The sequence below is a fragment of the Meleagris gallopavo genome, chromosome 20 (genome assembly GCF_905368555.1).
Source record: "Meleagris gallopavo chromosome 20, MGAL_WU_HG_1.1, whole genome shotgun sequence".
Classification (NCBI taxonomy): domain Eukaryota; kingdom Metazoa; phylum Chordata; class Aves; order Galliformes; family Phasianidae; genus Meleagris; species Meleagris gallopavo.
Genome location: NC_139423.1, coordinates 2,181,411 through 2,199,603, shown reverse-complemented (window position 1 = coordinate 2,199,603; position 18,193 = coordinate 2,181,411). Strand labels below are relative to the sequence as shown.

The 18,193-nt window shown below is 49.0% G+C and overlaps 1 protein-coding gene across 1 annotated transcript in view; it reads right to left on the bottom strand.

Moving 5' to 3' along the window:
- Positions 1-3,931: 3,931 nt before the first annotated feature.
- Positions 3,932-18,193, bottom strand: part of TEKT3 (tektin 3) — a 43,414-nt gene continuing 29,152 nt past the window's right edge. Inside the window, exons 2-8 of the mRNA XM_085240250.1 lie at positions 9,295-9,892; positions 8,696-8,779; positions 7,411-7,481; positions 6,852-6,995; positions 5,518-5,740; positions 5,208-5,362; positions 3,932-4,258 (exon numbers count right to left, since the gene is read on the bottom strand). Of these exons, the coding sequence (XP_085096376.1) occupies positions 4,042-4,258; positions 5,208-5,362; positions 5,518-5,740; positions 6,852-6,995; positions 7,411-7,481; positions 8,696-8,779; positions 9,295-9,873 (1,473 nt within the window). The 5' untranslated portion in view covers positions 9,874-9,892 and the 3' untranslated portion in view covers positions 3,932-4,041. The remainder of the gene's footprint in view (positions 4,259-5,207; positions 5,363-5,517; positions 5,741-6,851; positions 6,996-7,410; positions 7,482-8,695; positions 8,780-9,294; positions 9,893-18,193) is intronic.

The window sequence follows — 18,193 nt, the reverse complement described above, 5'->3', positions numbered from 1 at the left end:
GAAAGGGCAGAAATCTGCACTGCCCTCAGCGTGCCCTGGGATGAGGAAAGGCATCCTGCTATCAAGCAACTAGATGAATAAGGTGAGCAGTAGGCACAGATGGACACTGACAGGCACACATAGGCAAGGAGAGTGCCAAGAAAGGTGGTTTTTACTTTTTCTAACAAAGCCATTTCAAGCAAGAAAAAATGTGAGGGAAGACAGGCATTTACATTTAGCAATCTTCTAAAACAGGAGACATAATACATCTTGGAGACATTTCCTTACTCTTCCTGATGTTTGTTTTCCACTAAACCAAGAGGAATTTGTAAAATATTTCAGTCCTGCCAACTCTGCATTTGTGCCCCAAAACCAATTTTGTCCAACTCTTTTATTCAGCTCCAAGCCAGTTGTCATCACTGATAGAGGCACTGGAGAAATTCCCACTGGCCTCAATGAAACCCAAATTCACTCACTGACTCCAGAAGAAAGAAACACATCCGTGCTCCCCAGCTGGGACGTGCCTGTGTGCCAGAACATACTCAGACACTTTTAGAAGTTGTGATACGTGCTTGTCTGTTGCATGTTGACAACATGCAAAAGGAGCTAGCCCTCTTGAGCTCCTCTTGAGCCCGCAGAGGATATCACTGAATGGCTTGTGCTGGAAGGGACTCGAAGATCATGTAGTTCCAATATAGGTCCAAACCAAGCCACCTTTTGGCCGAAATTATTGAGTTTTACACTCTTGTCCCCAACAGTGCTGGGACTGCTGATCCCTTTCCCCAGGCTGTCCATAGCATTGACTGCCAATGCTTTGAGTGATGCTCCCTGCCCTGCAGATCCCTGCTGGGGATTGGCAGATGCCGAGAGGCTGCACGAGCTCAAGGAATGGCTGGGACGAGATCACATGAAACAAGTCCATTGGGGGCTATTAGATTCAAGGACAGCACTGGCAGCTCAGGAAGTCCTTGGGACTGGGAAAGTGGACTGGGAAAGTATTATGGGATGCTTCTGTGCTTCTGTCTGAGCAGCTCCTGTTGGATCTGGCAGAGGCTGAATCTGGGGCTTTTGGACTTTGGTCTGAGCCAGCACAGCCATCCCTGTGCTCCTACACTTCCCAAATCTTTAAAAGTTTTGCTCAAATTTTCTTTTTTCTTTTTTTCCCACAGTAGTGATGAGCTGTTTTATTATAATGCTGAAGCTGTTTTGGGAATTCTTTCCCTAGAGCATTTCTGCATTTGTTGTGCAATACACTACTAACCACTTTTGGCAAGTTTCCTCTCACCCTAATTCATCTCAGGCCATTCACTGAGTCTCATTTTCCTAGGCGGCAGAAGCACCCAAGCCTCCTTTCTGAGGCTCTTGATAGCCTTGGCCATTCCCTGGGTCTGGGAAGGGCACGGAACTTGGCTTGCATGGAGCAATGCTCCCTTGATTTTATTCCTTTATTTTCTTTGCTCCAGACAGTAGACAATTAGTTTACAAACCCATCTCTGTGGGGTTTATCAGGATGATAGGAAAGAGGGTGGGAATATGTCTGTGGGATGCAAAGGAATTTCTACAAATCAAATTCTTCAGTAACTTGGCTAATAAAAGCAAGCAATAAAAGGGTAATAACCAGCAATAAAAGCAGGCGTGTCGCCCTGAAGATTGAAGGCATTTGCAGACAGGAAGCATCCAATCAGTGCAGAAAGGCAGCAGAGGCAGACAGGCAGGGCAGCATTATCTAAAGGTGAATTATGGAAGCAAATCATTTAATTTTACACATGTAAAGGCACTGAGACTTTGGATGCAGGAGGGCAGGGCAGTGATTCAACGCACTTAATGTGCACCAACTAGAGAGACTGTTGGCTTGCAGCCTCAAAAGCAACTGCTCACAAGGAGGAAAATCTATCCCTGTGTACACAGGGAATGCACAAGACCATGAGTCCTTTGGAATTTCACTCCAAAAAATTCACACTACAGACCCATTCAACAGGAGTTTTTTGGGCAGAACTGGCTCCTGGCATGGGATGTGCATAGAACATGCTGGCCCTGTGCTGTGAGATGGAGTCATCTGGGAGATGTGAGATGAGAAAAAGTGTTCTCAGCTCCCAAAGGCCTCCTTGCTGAACCAGGACATTCATGGTTGTGACTCCTGAGGCAGGAGAATGGACTTTAACTGATTTTCCTTTGGGCTATTTGGTCCCGAATGGCTTTAGGCTGAACTTAGCTCTACTAAAGTTATCCAAAAGGTTTGGCAGTGACTTCTGAAAGTTCAGATTGGCAGGCACCATCTAGCAAAAGGATCCATGGGATGTCAGGCAGGAAAAGACACAACCTGAAAACAACTGCTCATTAACAACTTTCCAACAGATCTTAAAAAAACTCCAGAATGCATAGGTATCATTTAGTTCTACTGGGTTCTTCATCATGATTATAGACTCATAGAATCATTAGGGTTGGAAAGATCATTAAGATCATCCAGCTGAACCATCAGCCCTTGCCTGTGACTGTTGTAGACTACATCACTCAAAGCTACACCTTCACATTTCTTAAACACCTCCAGGGACGGTGACTCCACCGCCTCTGTGGGCAGTCTGTGCCAATTCCTCACCAGGGTCATCGTACCAGGTACATCATATAATGGTTGGATTTTTGCCTTGAAAATCACTTGTAAGAGTAGGACAAAAAGTCCTCCTCAAGGAGCATCCCCGCTTCATCACCTCTGAGTCCACCTGAGCACCAAATAACCAAACTGCCATGCAGAAAGCAGCACCACCTGGGTCTGTGCTCACAGACCCCAGCGATGGGCTTTGAAGCTCTCGGGTCATGGTTACAGCTACGAGGCTGCCCAGCACGAGCACCACCTCTGGTCCTGATTTGTGGCCACTGTTTTATTTCTACTACTTACAATAAAGCCCCAAAGCTGACAGTGCTGTGTGAGCACTGTGCCAAGGGACTTCCCTGGGGTGCTCGCGCTCCAACAAGGCTGGAAGAAAACCCTTTCCCCTGGCCAAGCTGCCAAACGTGCCGATGAAGAAACTCTTGGCCGGCGAACTTGCTGCTGATGATGTTTAATGATCACTCAGCACTTGAGGGAGATGTGGTTTGTTTCCTGTCCGGCTGACACCAGCTGTGCACAAATCCAGATCCTCTCTCCTGTCTGCCCAGGACGCTTTTCCTTAGGGACACAGACAGTATCAGGGTTGGGACTGGAGAGAAACCTTCATTTCTACCTGACCAGGGGCTGGGTTTTTTTTGAAGGAGATGAGGAGCTGAGACCCAATGGTTTTTATGGAGTCAAAGGTGCCACGTGCAGAAGTTGGAATTTTGGTGAGCCTATCAACAATCCAAAAGCAAAATCTTAAATTAGGAACCAATTTGTACTCACCAAAATGAAAACTGACACATTTTCCTCAACTAGCTGGTCAGAAATCATACAATCATAGAATGGCCATAGAAAAGGACCACAATGATCATCAAGTTTCAACCCCCTGCTATGTGCAGGGTGACCAACCAGCAGATCAGGCTGCCCAGGGCCACATCCAGCCTGGCCTTGAATGCCTTCAGAGATGGGGCATCCACAACCTCCTTGGGCAACCTGTTCCAGTGCCTCACCACCCTCCGTGTGAAAAATTTTCTTCTTTTAAAATCCCAGTGCTGACATTCTAGACAACAGTTAGGTATTTCCAAAAGCAAGAATAAATTATCATTAGAAAACAGCACGAAGCACAACTTTTCCCGTTTATGAAGAGAACATACTGCAGTGCTTCTCAGGATGGTTTGTGCTTCTGATGCACTGTTAAAAATACTTTATGGGTGTTAACACCTGATTGACAGCGTCACTTCCCCCTGTGCTTTTCCACAGACAGACTCAGAAGGAGGAAGACCTGAGTTTGTTTCTCTTAAAATCAGAGAATGAAAGGAGGGGAGAAAAATAATCCAGCGGACCACATAATTCACAAAGCAAACATTTAATTTCTACTCAGGACTTTCACCAGGAAGAGTTGTTGTGGATTTTTGAGTCATCCTATGAAAGCTGAGAACATCTCCTGCAGATGTTCTGGGTCAGCTCCCAGCCTAGACGAAGCCCACCAGCCGTGCAGTGCAGGGGAAGTTCCTGCGCATCCCCATGCACTTCTCCTGGTCGATGAAGAGAGAGTTGGCTTTGACAGACAGGTCGTGCTCCAGGACAGCCTTGGCCCGCACCAGTGTCTGCAGCGTGTCCTCAGCATCCCTCAGCCGCTGCTGCAGGCTCTGGATGGTCTCATCAAGATCATGGACCTCGTTGACGAGGCTGGGAAACAGCAAGGAACCCCGTCAAGTACAGAAGCAGAAGGATTTCCCCTTGGTCTTGTTTACTGAGCTCCCAATTTCTGGCAGCTGTGAATGGAAGCTGAGGGTGGGAGCTCAGTCTCTCCTTGCTGCAGTGGAGCAGCTTCTGGGGACACACTAATCCTGGCTTCTCCTCCTGCAGGTGATACTAACAAGAGGAGAGTGAAGCTGACACCAAGGCATTAGGAAGCAGCTAAGGTTTCCCATTTTCTGTTGGAAAAAGGCAAGACCCCTCCAGATTCACAAACCTTCCACCCAACAAATTCGCCAGGTTTTTTTCCTGCCTACCACAGCAGCAGGGTCACCTCCAAGAGTCAGGGAGGCAGTTCCCTTATCTGGGACGTATCCTCACTGCTGCCTCTCTGGAAGCTGCTGGTTTTGCCTTGCCTTCTTGCCAAAGCACTTGGTACCATGAGAAGGCTGATGGGTGGAGGAGGAAGCTTGGACAGAAGCCCTGGCCAAGGCTCTCCTGCTGATGAGGCAGATAAGGCCTTGAAGGAATGCCAAGGAGCAGCCCAGTCAACTGCCCCAGCCTGCCAGGGGTCTCCCCAGCTCCTGCACTCGAGGGGTTTGTGCTTCCCCGTGTCCTCAGGGTGAGTGAGGACAGCCTATACAGCTACCTGCTGCAAGGGTGCCCTTCTTCCCTTAAAGGGAAGGAGCTCTCAGGGTGATGCTATGGGAGAGCAAAGGGTTCATCCTTCCACAATGGGCACATCCAGCCACTGGGAGGGTGTCAAGCAGCATTGGGCTGTGGTTGTAAAGCTTTCCCAGCAGCCAGCTGGAATGCATGCTCAGTGCTTTCCAACATACCAATGCACTTAAGGAAGGGCTATCTAGGAAAAAGGACCACCACCAGTTTTGTCACCCAGTAATGCTCTGAGTGCCCATGCAGTGGCTGCACTCCTGCTCACCGCAGCTGAGCACTGTCCCGGCACAGCTCCACGTTGGGTCTCCGCGTGCGCTCATCCAGCCTGGTCTGAGCCACTTTCAGTGGAGGCACTTTGTCCCTGATGGCTTTACGGATGCTTTCTATGCTCATCTCAATCTGGAAGATTTCCTGCAGTGTCTGCAATAGAAGCAAGTTCGTAAATTAAAAAATATATTCATAAATATCAGCGTCATGCCCCATTTCTTCAGCCCTGGGCCAGCTCTGCAGGGAGGCTCTCTCTTTCCTGGGAGTCATCATTGAGTTTAGCACCAAAAGGGAAGGGCTGGGGCTACCTTGGCCAGGTGTGTCTGGATCTTGCTCTTGGCGTCGGCAGTCTCGGCGATGCGGTTGGTGAATGCGACATTGACGGCGTTGAACTGGTTCCACATCTCATTGGCAGTCACCACCAGCAGGTTCTCGATGTCCTCCCGCAGCTTGGCTGAGGCTGCCCGCTCGCTCTGGGAGCGCAGGATGTTGTCATCCGTGAACTTGGCCCACGAGTCTGGAACCGAGATGCTGCCGTACAGAAGAGAGGCAGAGATGGCCACACACTGCCATGGGCAGACATGGATCCTACCAGGTTGGCTTAAACACAGCCTTCCCAGGATCCACGCTCTTTGACCGCTTGAAAGCAAAACATCTGGACACCATTTATTCAACACAACTTATCAGATGCTGACACATCCATGGCAACAATTGCGACAATTATGAAGGCTCACACAAACAATAGATTCCCACGGAAAAATCGAGATTCTAATCAGACCTCATATTTACGTGTTAACAGCATTCAAGTGCAGAGTCATTCACAGCTCTGTGACAACGTGCAGACTGCAGCCAATGCATTTTGCTTGTAACTTATCCCAATTTCACACAAAAGCCAACATTAGATAATACTGATTCCCTGTCTGTGCACTCAGGATGGAGTTCACCCCATGCAGCATCCAGAACAAGGTCAACAAAAGCCTCAAATACCACATAAGCTTCACGTAAAACATGCTGATCCTCTACACATTTTGCTCCCTCTGAATTTCAGCATCAATCCTTTGCCACTCATTTGCCTGTTGAAATGTTGAAAAGCTTCATTTTGAAGAATTATTCAAGCACAAGAAAAACTGAATCACTCCATGCCCCCCTGTGAACCACATGTGTCTGTGTGTGGAGCAGATTTATTCCCCTTGCCCTTTCCTGCTTGCAGCATATCTCTGCTTATGGTCATCGTCCATTTATTGCAGAGCAAAGCCAAATTCCTGGCACCCAAGAGCAGCTGAACTCCGTCCCAGCACCATGCTCTCTTCCTTTATCTTCAAGGCCATCCGGGCTCCCTGCCAGCACTCTGCAGGCAGGGTGAGCCCCCAGACCTTACGTCAATGTGGAGCGCTCGGGCAAGCACTGACACATCTCCCAAAATATGCATGGACCGAATGGGCTGTGTCGAGGTGCTGAGCTGAACTCATTGTCAGGCTAATCTCTGAGCCCTGATATAATATTTAATTAGGCAGAACCCACTGTATTATGCTTTTGCCTCTGAATTGTGACAATGTGCTGCTTGGGGTGGGATGGATGTGCCATGCCGTGGCCATCAGGATGGGGACAGCCAGTGCTGTGCCATCTCTCCCCAGGGACTCACGTGGCATCCACCCGCTCCACGCCGCGGTAGTAGCTGATGCCATCAGAGGTGTTCCGCAGGTGGTGGCACTTGTCGTCGATGCGGTGGGCTGTCTGCTTGTCAGCCAGGTCCCTTTCCACCTCGTGCTGGGCTGCTCTGTTGGACCTGCAGCACAGCACGGCAGCTGTCAGTGGAACTGTTGGGGAGGCATGCCTTTCCTGGGGATGCTCCCAGGGAGCCCAGGGGGTTTTCGTAGCTGCAGGATGGGCAGAGGGCAGAGGGTGAGTTCATGTTACAAAGTGACTCATGTTGGGTATTAGGAAAAATTTAGTCTCTGAAAGAGTGGTGATGCATTTGCACAGGCTGCACAGGGAGGTGGGGGGGGGTCACTGTCCCTGGAGGTGTTCAAGAACTGTGGAGACGTAGCACTGAGGGATGTGTTGATGGGCATAGTGGGGGTAGGTTGGGGCTGGACTTGATGACTTTAAAGGGACTTGATGACCTTAGAGATCTTTTCCAGCCTTAATGATTTTATGATTCTATGACTTCAGCCCTATGGTGTGGGCTGGGGGTTCCTTACGCAAGCTGGGCTTTGGCTCTGTCCAGGTAGCGCTGCATCCTCTCCTGGCACGATCTGATCACATCCACCTCCTGGACAGGGACAAAGCATGACTCCATCAGTGTCCTCACCCATTGGGCCCAGTCACACGCATCCCCTTGGGCCTCCAATCTGAGTGCAGCGACCCAGAGCAGAGACAGAACCACACCATGGCCACAGGCACAGCCTGTGCACTGACTTGCACGGAGTGACCAAGCATTTTTTCATCTTGACACCTTTGCCAAGTGATGGTTAGTGCCACCGTATGGAAGCAAGGCAAGACCCTGACCTGCTCTGAGTGGTGACCTGGATGAACCACACACCTCCACCCCCAGTTAGGTCCTGACATTTTGTTCCCTAAATGTTTTCTTCCCCAGGAGAAATCCCATACAAACAGGGCAAGAAGACAGCGATTTTGCTTCGGAGTGAATTCCCAGCCATTCCTAAGAATGAGGTTGGAGGAAGACATGTACTGACTTCAGCACACCTCTGCCACGTTTGTGCAGCCCCAATTACTGTAAGCAGTGATTAGTGCTTCCAAACTCATGTTTACACCTTCTCTCTCCAATAACCATCTGAAAATCATGGCCTAAACTTGTCCTCACAGCACTTGCAATCCAGGCTATCACTATGAAGATACCAACTCTGAATTTTTTTCCTTAAAATTTCATGACCTTTAAGGCAATCTGCTTTTTTAGGGCCTGACTCAAAGAAAAAATCTTCTAATTGGGCTTCACAGTCCCAGGGGCTGCCACTTCTTTCCCAGGGCCTTCACAAGGCCTTGCAGTGATTGCATTTTGCTGTACCCTGTGTTAGGATCCCATCTTCTGGGCCAGCTCTCATCTTGTTTGCTTTTTATTCATAATTCCAAGCAGACTGTGTAAAGGCAGGGAGGAGGGCACGTTTTTATGATTTCTATAAAATGCACTGCCTAAGTACACAGAGTGGCAGTCCAACTGCACTCAAGCAGAGCAAAGCTGGGGGTAGATGTAATATCTTTTCTTAAACTGACTAATAGATTGGCAAAAAGCAAACAAGATGCTGGGCACACACTGCTGCTTGAAGGGGCCAAGGACCCCCCTATATGCTACACAGGATCTTCAGATAAAAGGGAAAATCTTACCCCAAAATGTGGATGTGCTGCTGATGGAAATGCCATCTCCTAGCCTGGGGTTTGAAGCATTTTGTGCCCAAGAGCCAGGTATGGGACGGGGATGGAAGACCTGCTTAGGGCAGTTTAGGCAGAAGGAGCTTTAGCCAGACTCACTGTGAAGAGCTGTTTCTCCACATTGTCATGGACTAGGTCAATGCCCATCCTCTTCTCCCGGTGAAGCAAGCACTCCTGAGCAACCTGTTGGGGACACAGCAAACTGCATGGATGGGGCTCCCTAGAGGGGTGGCCCCCCACCTTAAGTCATATAAGAGAAAAGAAATTACAGGCGAGGATGGAGAAGAAAAATGTTTCCAAGGCAGGGCTTGGCTGGCAATGAGTGAGTGGCCAAGCTGCAACGTCAGCAATGAATCCTATGAGGGAGCACGCAATGGCCCTGCGTACCCACAGCTGGATATGGGGACCTCTGTTGAGCTGAATGCCGACCTCACCCAGTTCTCATAGCAAGACATGGGCTTTCCCATCCCAATCTGCAATTTTGGATATACAGCTTATAAAAATATTTGGTTTAGCAAATAGTGTTCTGATGCGCTCAGCATGCGCTGATAGGAGCTGTAAGCAGATGGCGAGGGGCTTGTTTATTGCTGACTTAACTAATGGTCTCCTAGTAAAAGCTTTCTAGACGTTACGGAGCTCCAATGAAACTTAATGAGACGTTTGAATGCCTGCAGATGTTCCAGCAGCTCAGGGCTCACCTGCAGAGGGGCCTCTGTCTCTGCCAAGGCTCTTTCCAGTCGCTTCTTCATGTCTGTGAGCGCGTTGGTCTCCCCGATCATCTCATCCAGCTCATGGCAGAGCTCCGACTTCCAGAACTCAATGTCATTGATACGTTCTCCCAGATTCTTGGTGCTCTCCATTTGGGTTTTCTTCGTCTGCTGGTGCTTGTCCTGGATCAGGCGGGAGGTGTCGACCCTGAGGTTCTCCGAGTTGTGCCGTGAGATCTCCGACTCCCTATAGTTGGTCAGGTTGGAGCGGTACCAGTCATCCGGGGTGTAACGGGTGAAGAGGGATGTCCTGTTGGACACGAACGGGAGCATCTTGCTGGGGGTCAGCCCCTGGGAGCCGCTGGAGAAAGGAGCCAACATGGGGTGGTTGGTAGCCGTCCTGTAGTAGGAGCTGGGCAGCCAGGGCAGGCTGAGTGTCTGGGGCAAGGGGTAATAGGGGAAACGGTTCTTGTAGCTGGAAGTCATGGTGCTGATGGCAGGCAGGAGGTTGGTGGGGGTCGGTCGCACGTGGGCATGAGCCGCCGATAAGGATGAGCCAACGAGCTCCATGGGCACTGCAATTTGGGTCCTGCACAGCAAGGAGGCAGAGGAAAAGAATCTCACTTCTTGCAGCAAGATGTGCAACTTGTAATACAAACAGCCACACACACAGCACCCACACAGTGCCCACACAGGCTTCGACTTCTCAAAAGCAAATCCCTTCAGACAGCATCCCAAGCATTTGTATATACTGGGATTTGGCTTCGTTGTTAATATTGAGTGTCAGGACTTGAGAAGGAGAGAGAAACAAATCATGGCAATAAGAATGACAGATACTATGCCTTCATTTTCATTCAGCCTGTCATTCCAATGAAATTGGATTCTCTGCTGTTCCTTTGTTTCTTTTGGCCAGCGTATCTGCCGATCTTACAGTGCACCAGATGTGATTTTCTTTTTAAATGTTCCATTGTCAACCCAATATCTGCATCCCTATGGACACACAACTGCTACCAACCCCAAAACAGTGTGATCGATGGGCAAGGGGCTACATTCTCATCCCTGCACCTTCACTGGCATCAAATGCTTAAGCAAGGACCTGCAGGTGCGGGACTACACCCAGATTTGAGAAATAAAAAAACACCTATTTCACCCTAAAAGAAGAGCTATCTCCCTTGACTTGCAAAGGAAGAAATGGGAAGTTCTCGTGCAATGAACTTGCTTTTATCCTAGAACAAAGAATCGATGCAAGCAGTCATTTGAAGGGTTAGTTGTTCCTCTTGGGCTGCCCTAAGCAGTTTGCTTCTGTAGGCAAGCCGAGAGGCTGGCTTGTATTTAAAATCATAACATCTCTGGAAAGTAGAGTTTTTCACTTTTAGTCACCTTTGCAACAAAGAGCACCTCTACAAAGGGCAGTGCCAGAAACAGCTCATGGTTTCCTACCCAAAAGCTTAAAAAGAGGTGGATAGGAGACATAGGGACATCAGATCCTGTTCTCCCACCATCTGAGCGCGTCCTTTTCAGTACAAGAGATATCATCCATGTGGTGAGGGGTCATGAGAAGTATCTGCCTTCTAGCACCCCCTCCCCTCTGAGTTAAAGCATATGCTCACCCTCAGCAGCCTGGGTGGGTGCTCAGGAGGTGCCTGTGGGCTGTGCCTCCCCGCTGTGCTGTCAGACTCAGTGGCAGCAGCACTGGGTGCGCAGTATCCCCAGTACCCAGCTGCCCCAGTGGCACAGCACCAGGAGAATGTTGCTATGGGCACTGGGATCCCCACAACTGAATTCTGCCTCGGCAACCTCATGCAGTTGCTATGGCAACCTGGTGATGGCATTGGGCGACTCAGTGCTCTGGATGGGCACCGTAATGCCTGCCCAGGGCAACCTACTGTCCTCACTGGGCAATTTGGTACTGGCCAAATAACCATTGGGCAACCCAGTGCTCTTGATGGGCAACCTATTGCCTCCCTTGGGCAACCTACTACTGTCACTGGGCAGCTGGGCAGCTTGGTACTGGACTTGAATCACTTACTACTGGCTCTGGGCTACTTGATGCTGGCTGTGGGCAGATCAGAACAGCCATTGGACAAGCCAAGAGCCCTTGATGGACACCCCAGTGTCAGCCCTGGGCAATGTAGTAACTTTGCTGGGCAACTTGATCCCACCACACGGCAACAATTGCCCACAATTGATAACCCAGTGCTGTCCTTGGGATCCTAGTGCCACCCCTGGGTTGCCCAGTGTCACACCTGGGCAACCCAGTGCCCTCATTGGACAACACAATGCCAGTGCTGATGCTCCTGGGCCAGCCCTGTGTCATGCTTTTATCAGAGGAAACCTTTTCTGCTGCTCTACTTCACTGCTTTGACAAACTGTCAGCAAGGTAGATGGTTCACCAAATATTCAGGCTGAAGCTTTTGTCCTTTCTTCTCCTTATTTTTCATTTTCCCACCAATCTCAGCATCAGACAGGGACTATACCAAAATTTTTTATGACTTCTCATGAGCTGAAAGCTTTGCCAAAGACCTGACGTCATAAATAATTCCATCCAAATGCTTTGTGTATACAAAGTTCAGCACGCTTTGATTTCACTTTAAACACACATCTTGCTTTAGCTGGGTGAAGAATCATCTTCATCAAACTGAAATAAAAGCTGAGCACAAAAGCTGCTTTTCTACATCTACACCAGACTGAGTAAGCCCAAGCAAGGCTCCTTTGGCTCAGCAGGGACACACACAGCCTAGAACAACCCCACATCCATCCCCACTGCACGCCCTGCAGTGAATCACTACAGGATGCCATTCATTGCTGTGGGCCACTGCACTGCCTTTGGGGCATTTACTGAAACTGAGCAGTAATAATTAGATGGTGTTGTAATTAGATGGTGAAGCATGCAGCGCAGGAGCTTCCTAGAGAACAACAAATTGGTGATAATCAACGAGCCACCATTGCAGGTTCTCATGGGGCACCCCCAGTTTTGATGGACATATGAGAGCATAATTTGTCCCAAAGCTTTGACCATTTTAGCTCAGAACCAAAACAGAAAACAAGGGTGGAAGTGTGAGGCTGGTGCTGAGCAGTGGTCCCAGCACAGGTTCACCTGAGTGAGCTGGAATTACAATAATAATAGAGACGTAGAATGGCTTAGGTTGGAAGAGACCTTGAAGATCTTTGAGCACCAACTCCCTGCTGCGAGCTGGGTTTAGATACCCAAGTACAAAATCTACTGCCAAATGCTGACAATCTTTCTGCCAGAATTCTACATTCTGAATGCAAATCAATATAGCAGTAGGCTGGGATCAGAAGCCACCCTTCTGAGAATATCCACATCCAGATTTCTTATAGCATCTGTCAGAGGCTACATAGCATTGCCCAATGTTTTGGACTGCTTTGGGTGTTCCTCTCTCTCCTTCACTGTGTCTGCCTGAAAGAGACCTACTGTCTATGAATACTTTATCTAAGACACATCAATTCACAAAGAATTAAGAAATAAATAGAGCAGGTGTGGTGCGTGCTGTGCTGTCATGCTGAAGGGATGCTCCACCTGGCCCAGGGGTATTTCAGGATCCCAACAGGTTTCAAGATCTGATCTATTTGTGAAAGCAAGGCTGGCTTCTAAGGACAAGCTGCAGCCCACAGCTCCTGCTCTTGCCTCCATCTGTCTGGGAAATAGGTGACACTTCCTAGGGTTCTGATGGGATTCAGCTCCAGTGACAACTGTGGTTGAGCCAAGATGGAGGGCCAGGGGCTCTTGAAATGAGACCTGGGATTCTTTGCTCTCTGCACATGGCTATTGGGAAATTAGGGTTCTGGTCATTGCCAAACCTCTCACTGCTGTGCCAGAGGTGGGACCTGCAGGAGGAGGGCTGCAGGTTGGACATCTGAAGGATATAGAAGGGAGGCTGAGCAGCTGGGCAGGTAGAAAGATGGCTCCGGACTTGCACAGCCACTGGAGAACATCTGGGGCTCGTTGCCCTTCCTCCACCAGAGGAGCTCGTGTCCTTCCCCCACACATGGAGAAACATCTCTGCTCTCTGCAGGTGGAGGGTGAGCCCCAGCAAGGCAAATGTCCTCCCCTAAATAAGAGGTGGTGCCAAATTCAAATTTGTGGCTAACTGCAGCTCCTTTTAGTCACTGCCTTGGTTTCCTTAAACAGCTACAAAAATGTGGTCCCAACAGGACCAGTGTCCTCTCCCTTGGTCTATTTTAAAGTGAGACGAACTCTGCAACAACACCAAACCTGTTAATGCTGCAGTGCAGGTGACCCTCATAGGGAAGCCTTGGGAAAACATGTGTACGTGCAGACCCATCCCACGTTCTCACACAGGAGCTATTCATAGAAAAATTGCTAAAAACGTGTGTTGTGAAATCTTTTCTTGCTCTGAGGTGGAAGCCTGCTGCACATACCTTGCTGTTTTGACAGAGGTGTGAGCAATAAACCAAATATTTTGCACAAATCGGTGGCAGTGATGCGAGAGAATCATTTTTTATCTATGCACTGTGTGTGCACTTTGTCACATTTCAGAAGGGTACCTACATTTTCTGCCAGAGTTGCTGTCTGCTTTTCCACCCTGACTTTCAGCTTAGCAAAGCCCTGACATTCCTATCGAGACACTCAAGCTGTACCTCTGCACCAACCACAGCTGAACAAGGGAAGACTGTGGTGAGGGCCCAAAACAAAACCTCAGGTCCTGCCCTCCCTTGCTGATTGCCCTCCAGTTGTCCTGGTGCAAAGGCTGGAGTGGCCATGCCCACCTCCTTGTGCCCTCGTTCCAGTAGGGTGACCATGTCCCATTTGCAGCCCTGCCCCAGAGCTGTTGTATCAGCCCTCCTGGAAGTCAAGTGACTGCATTTATCAAATGCACAAAAAATGAATGAGTTAAATCAGCAAGACACACTCTGTGGAGATCCCAATGCCATTGGGGATGAAGTGACACGTACAACAATAGCTCCTTTCTCCCAGCTTGACCCATGGGGCACCTCACCTAGGTGTTGCAACTTAAAACATTTTCCTGTATGCTTGGTTGGAAAAAAGAGACATCTTCAGAGCAGCCATTTGAACTGCCCTAGGTGCTTCTTAAGGGTTAGAGGTGCAAGGAAGGCGCATTTCTCCCACATCCCCAAAGTGGTACGAGAATCAGACACCCAAATGAGGCACCACTCTCCCAGATGAACGCCGTTTCTATCCTTAGCCTTCAACAAGGCCAGGCCTGCTGGAAGCTAACCTCCAAGTTCTGCCTTCTAAAGGTATCAAGCATAGAAAATTGCCTCTTTTGTGATCTTCACCTCGAGGCTTTTCATAAAGAGAGCAGCTGATCAAGATTAGAAAGTAGACTGGTCAATGAATTATTTAGTTTAACCGTAGCAGCACAAGTGAGCTTTCTAAACAATAACAGTGGCATGAATAAATCATTACAAATCCCTCTCTGAGCTCTTGGGATGAGTCACAACCACTGAACTGCAGCTCCTTTCTCGCAAGGTTGGGGTGCAGATAACTCATGTCCTCGCAGCCTTTCCTCTCGTAAAAGCTAATGGTTTCATTTACTGGGGATGCTCTCAGCAGTTGCTGTAGGAAATAAAAGGGGAATATTTGCAGGAGGTGACTTTTTGAGTTGGCCATTTGGCCACCTCCTTGGCACACAGAGAATGACATACCACACAGATTTCCTCTGTGCACCCCGTGCCAATGGGCAGCCCTGGATTTGCCCAGGTTGCATCTCCCAGCATCCCAGGGCTGGTTTGTTTCGAAGAAACTAGGCAGAAACCACTGAGCACCAACCTCACCATGGCTGTGCAACTGATGGAGGGTGAAGAATTGAGTTCTGCTCCTCTACATTTGCCTTGAAGCATCCCACCCATGAAAGCATTTACCATGTGCTGTTCATTAACATTGCCGCCAGCCCCAACATTTCAGCACAGTTTAAACACAAACCTAAAATTAAGCCCGAGCATCTGAGATCTGCTGAGTGGAAATAGATGGTTGGTGTGATTAATGCTAGGCACATGCTTTTGTGCTTAGCTGCAGTGAGTTATTGGTGGCCTCTCCATGCTCATACACACTCTTTGTTTCTGAGCCAGATGTGAAAGCAGTTAGCACAATGGGAAGGCTATCTTTAAGTCTGTGGGGCTTTTTATAGGTTTGTGTTTATTTTTGGACCTACTTTCTTAAGGTGAATCTTGGCAGGCTGTTCAAGGACTGGCTCATGTCATTGGCTATTGTTTAAAGCTTTTTATTGCTTTGGCAAGGCTTTGGGTTGGAAAGGGGAAGGAGAATTTTTGTATTTCTTTTTCTGTCGTCATATTCAGGCTCCTGTTTAATAGAGAAAGGATCACAGAGTCTCCAGAGCTGATGGGAGCAACCTTGGGTTCTGTCTGCTCAGGAAATGGCGAGAGCTGAAGGCAATCCCACTATGGAAGTGGCCAGGAAGCTCTACTCCTCCAGCAGCAATACCCAGAGCTGAGGCTGTGTGCAGGCAGCAAGAAGGGTTCTGCCAACCCGCACTGCATCCCCCCATCCCATGCCCTCTGCCTCACTGGGCTCCGGGTGCATTTGGCTGCAGAGGTGACAAATTCACAGGGGCTGCCTGCCCTTTGCCATCTGCACACCCCCACCCTGGGACCTCCCACGGCTGCAGGGAGAGCTCAGCAATGCAGACACGAGTTGCTGTTACTTGGGTCTTCCACCCACCCTGCAGTCTGTGCCTGAGTAGGGCTGGTTTTAGCACTTCCGCGGAGCTCACCTGTAGTGACTTCTGCTGCAACAAAGCAGTAATTCCACACAGCTGTTATTATGCAGTATCTCTTGCTAGGTGAAGGGATTGTCTATCTCCAGAGGAAATTTCCTTTTATCAGATTTGGCCACTGAAAGCTCTGATAAGCATTAAGCATGGGTACCTCAAAGCCATTCCGATGTATGATGTGTGATAGGAGCTGGTCTAGCTGGCTGGTGTTACCCAGTCTAGCTGCTGGTTAAAGGCACCAATGCAGCACTGGGCTGGAACTGGAGCTGGAATCCTCACTTCCTAATAGAAACATGGTTTTCTCTGTGGCTGTGTGTTTTATTAACTATCTGCTCCTACACACAGCAAGAGGAGCATTCCCTTGCTGCCTGCCCCACTGCAGACCTTTAGCACCATCATTAAGATTTCATTATGTAAATATTTTGCCTGATGCCTCATCTCATGTTACATGCAATTTTTATCTTTGGGACATCGAGGTCCACTCACAGTGTGCAGTATCTGCTGCAGGGCTGAACCGATGGGCTTTAAATCCCAAAGACTCTTCCTGATCCCCGAGGATGTTTTACCCAACGAGTGTTGGCATAGAACACATAAATGCTTTCCGACTGCAGATGCAGAGCACTCACAGGAACACATCCACCTCCAAGCACTGGTACGGCCAAGCACACAGACATTCTCCTGCCAGCCCTGCAAAGTGCTCAGATTCCACCATAGAACAATGCAAATAGATAAAACCAGATGCAGGATGCCAAAGGAAAAAATACCCAGACAATATCTGCAGCACATCATGAAATACACACCAGTGGATTAAGGGATTTAGCAGTTGCCTTGCTTACAGCTCTGCTTTGTGCAGGGCTGGCCAGAGAGCTCGGTGGGACATGGCATTTCCACATCCTTCTTTTCCCGGGCACTCTATGCAGGTGAGGCTGAAAATAAGGGCAGGAGCACCGCAGGCTGAAACCCTTTGACTGCTCCAATTCCCCCAGTATCTCCTTGCATAGTTTGCTCCCATGAGTGCCAGCAGTGCAGGTAGGAGGCAGCCTGGCTGGACCAAATCTTCCAGAACTGAAATTTTGGCACCACCTTGACTATCCAGCCTGATTATCCCAACCACATCTCCAAAGGGTCCCAGGTTTGCAGCCTGGTGGAGCTCATATCTTTCCACATTATTATTTTTCCCCCTTTCCAAAGCATGCAGTTCAACTCCTAGGGGCCTTCCACGTCACGTGCAAGCCGTCCTACAGATGTGGGGCTGTGTGGTTTTGCTACACCCACCCTGGGTTTTACTTGAGGAAAGCCCAAAGTACAGAATGAGCGATGGCCAAACACAGGGAGTTTTGCATGATGTTGGGCCAACATTTTTCAAACCCGACTGAATGCATAAATCTCCACTGTTGTAACACTGGACTGTAAAAGGAGAGGCTGCTCACTCACTCATTTGGGTATTTCATGGCAGGGATTGATTCTGCCGACCTGCTCTATGCCTTTACCCTTGGGTGAGCCAGGCTGTGCCCCACAGGGGCTTGTCCATGAACCTGGCCCGGAGATGCAGAGCTCGTGGCTTTTGGGGTGTGTATGACTTGTGACAATTGCACTCCTTTGCTAGTGTTGAAAGAAAGGAAACGAGGGCGGAAGGACCTGCATGAGCTGTCAGATTTATTGCTTTATTAACAGTTCCGTGAAAGTAAGTATTTAGTGGCTTTAGGAGAAATACTTAAAGCCACAATTGCTGGGGTCATAAGGCTATACCAGGAACCCATTTTCCGCTCCAAGATTGCTTTTTAAACCTCCTATTTGCTTACAAAAGCATGACAAGGCAACCACAAAAGGGGACTAATAAGACCCAAAGTGTTCTGTTGATGCCACCTCCAAGCACAAGGGCCCTCCCACAGCCCCGAGCCCACCAATGTAACCACGGATGTTGCAGGGCTGGCAGCCTGATGTCAGAGCTAAACCCATCACATAGCAGTGAGTCCTGAACCATTTGGAGCCAGTACCTCGCATCTCCCCAGCCCTTTTCCCTCGCCACACATCCTGCCCCAACGCAGCAGGGAAGGGCTATTCTTAGAGCAATCTATTTTGGGACCCGAGCTGGAATGCTGGAATTAAGATCTTTCCTTCCTTTAAGGAAAACAAGCCAAGGGATATTCAGA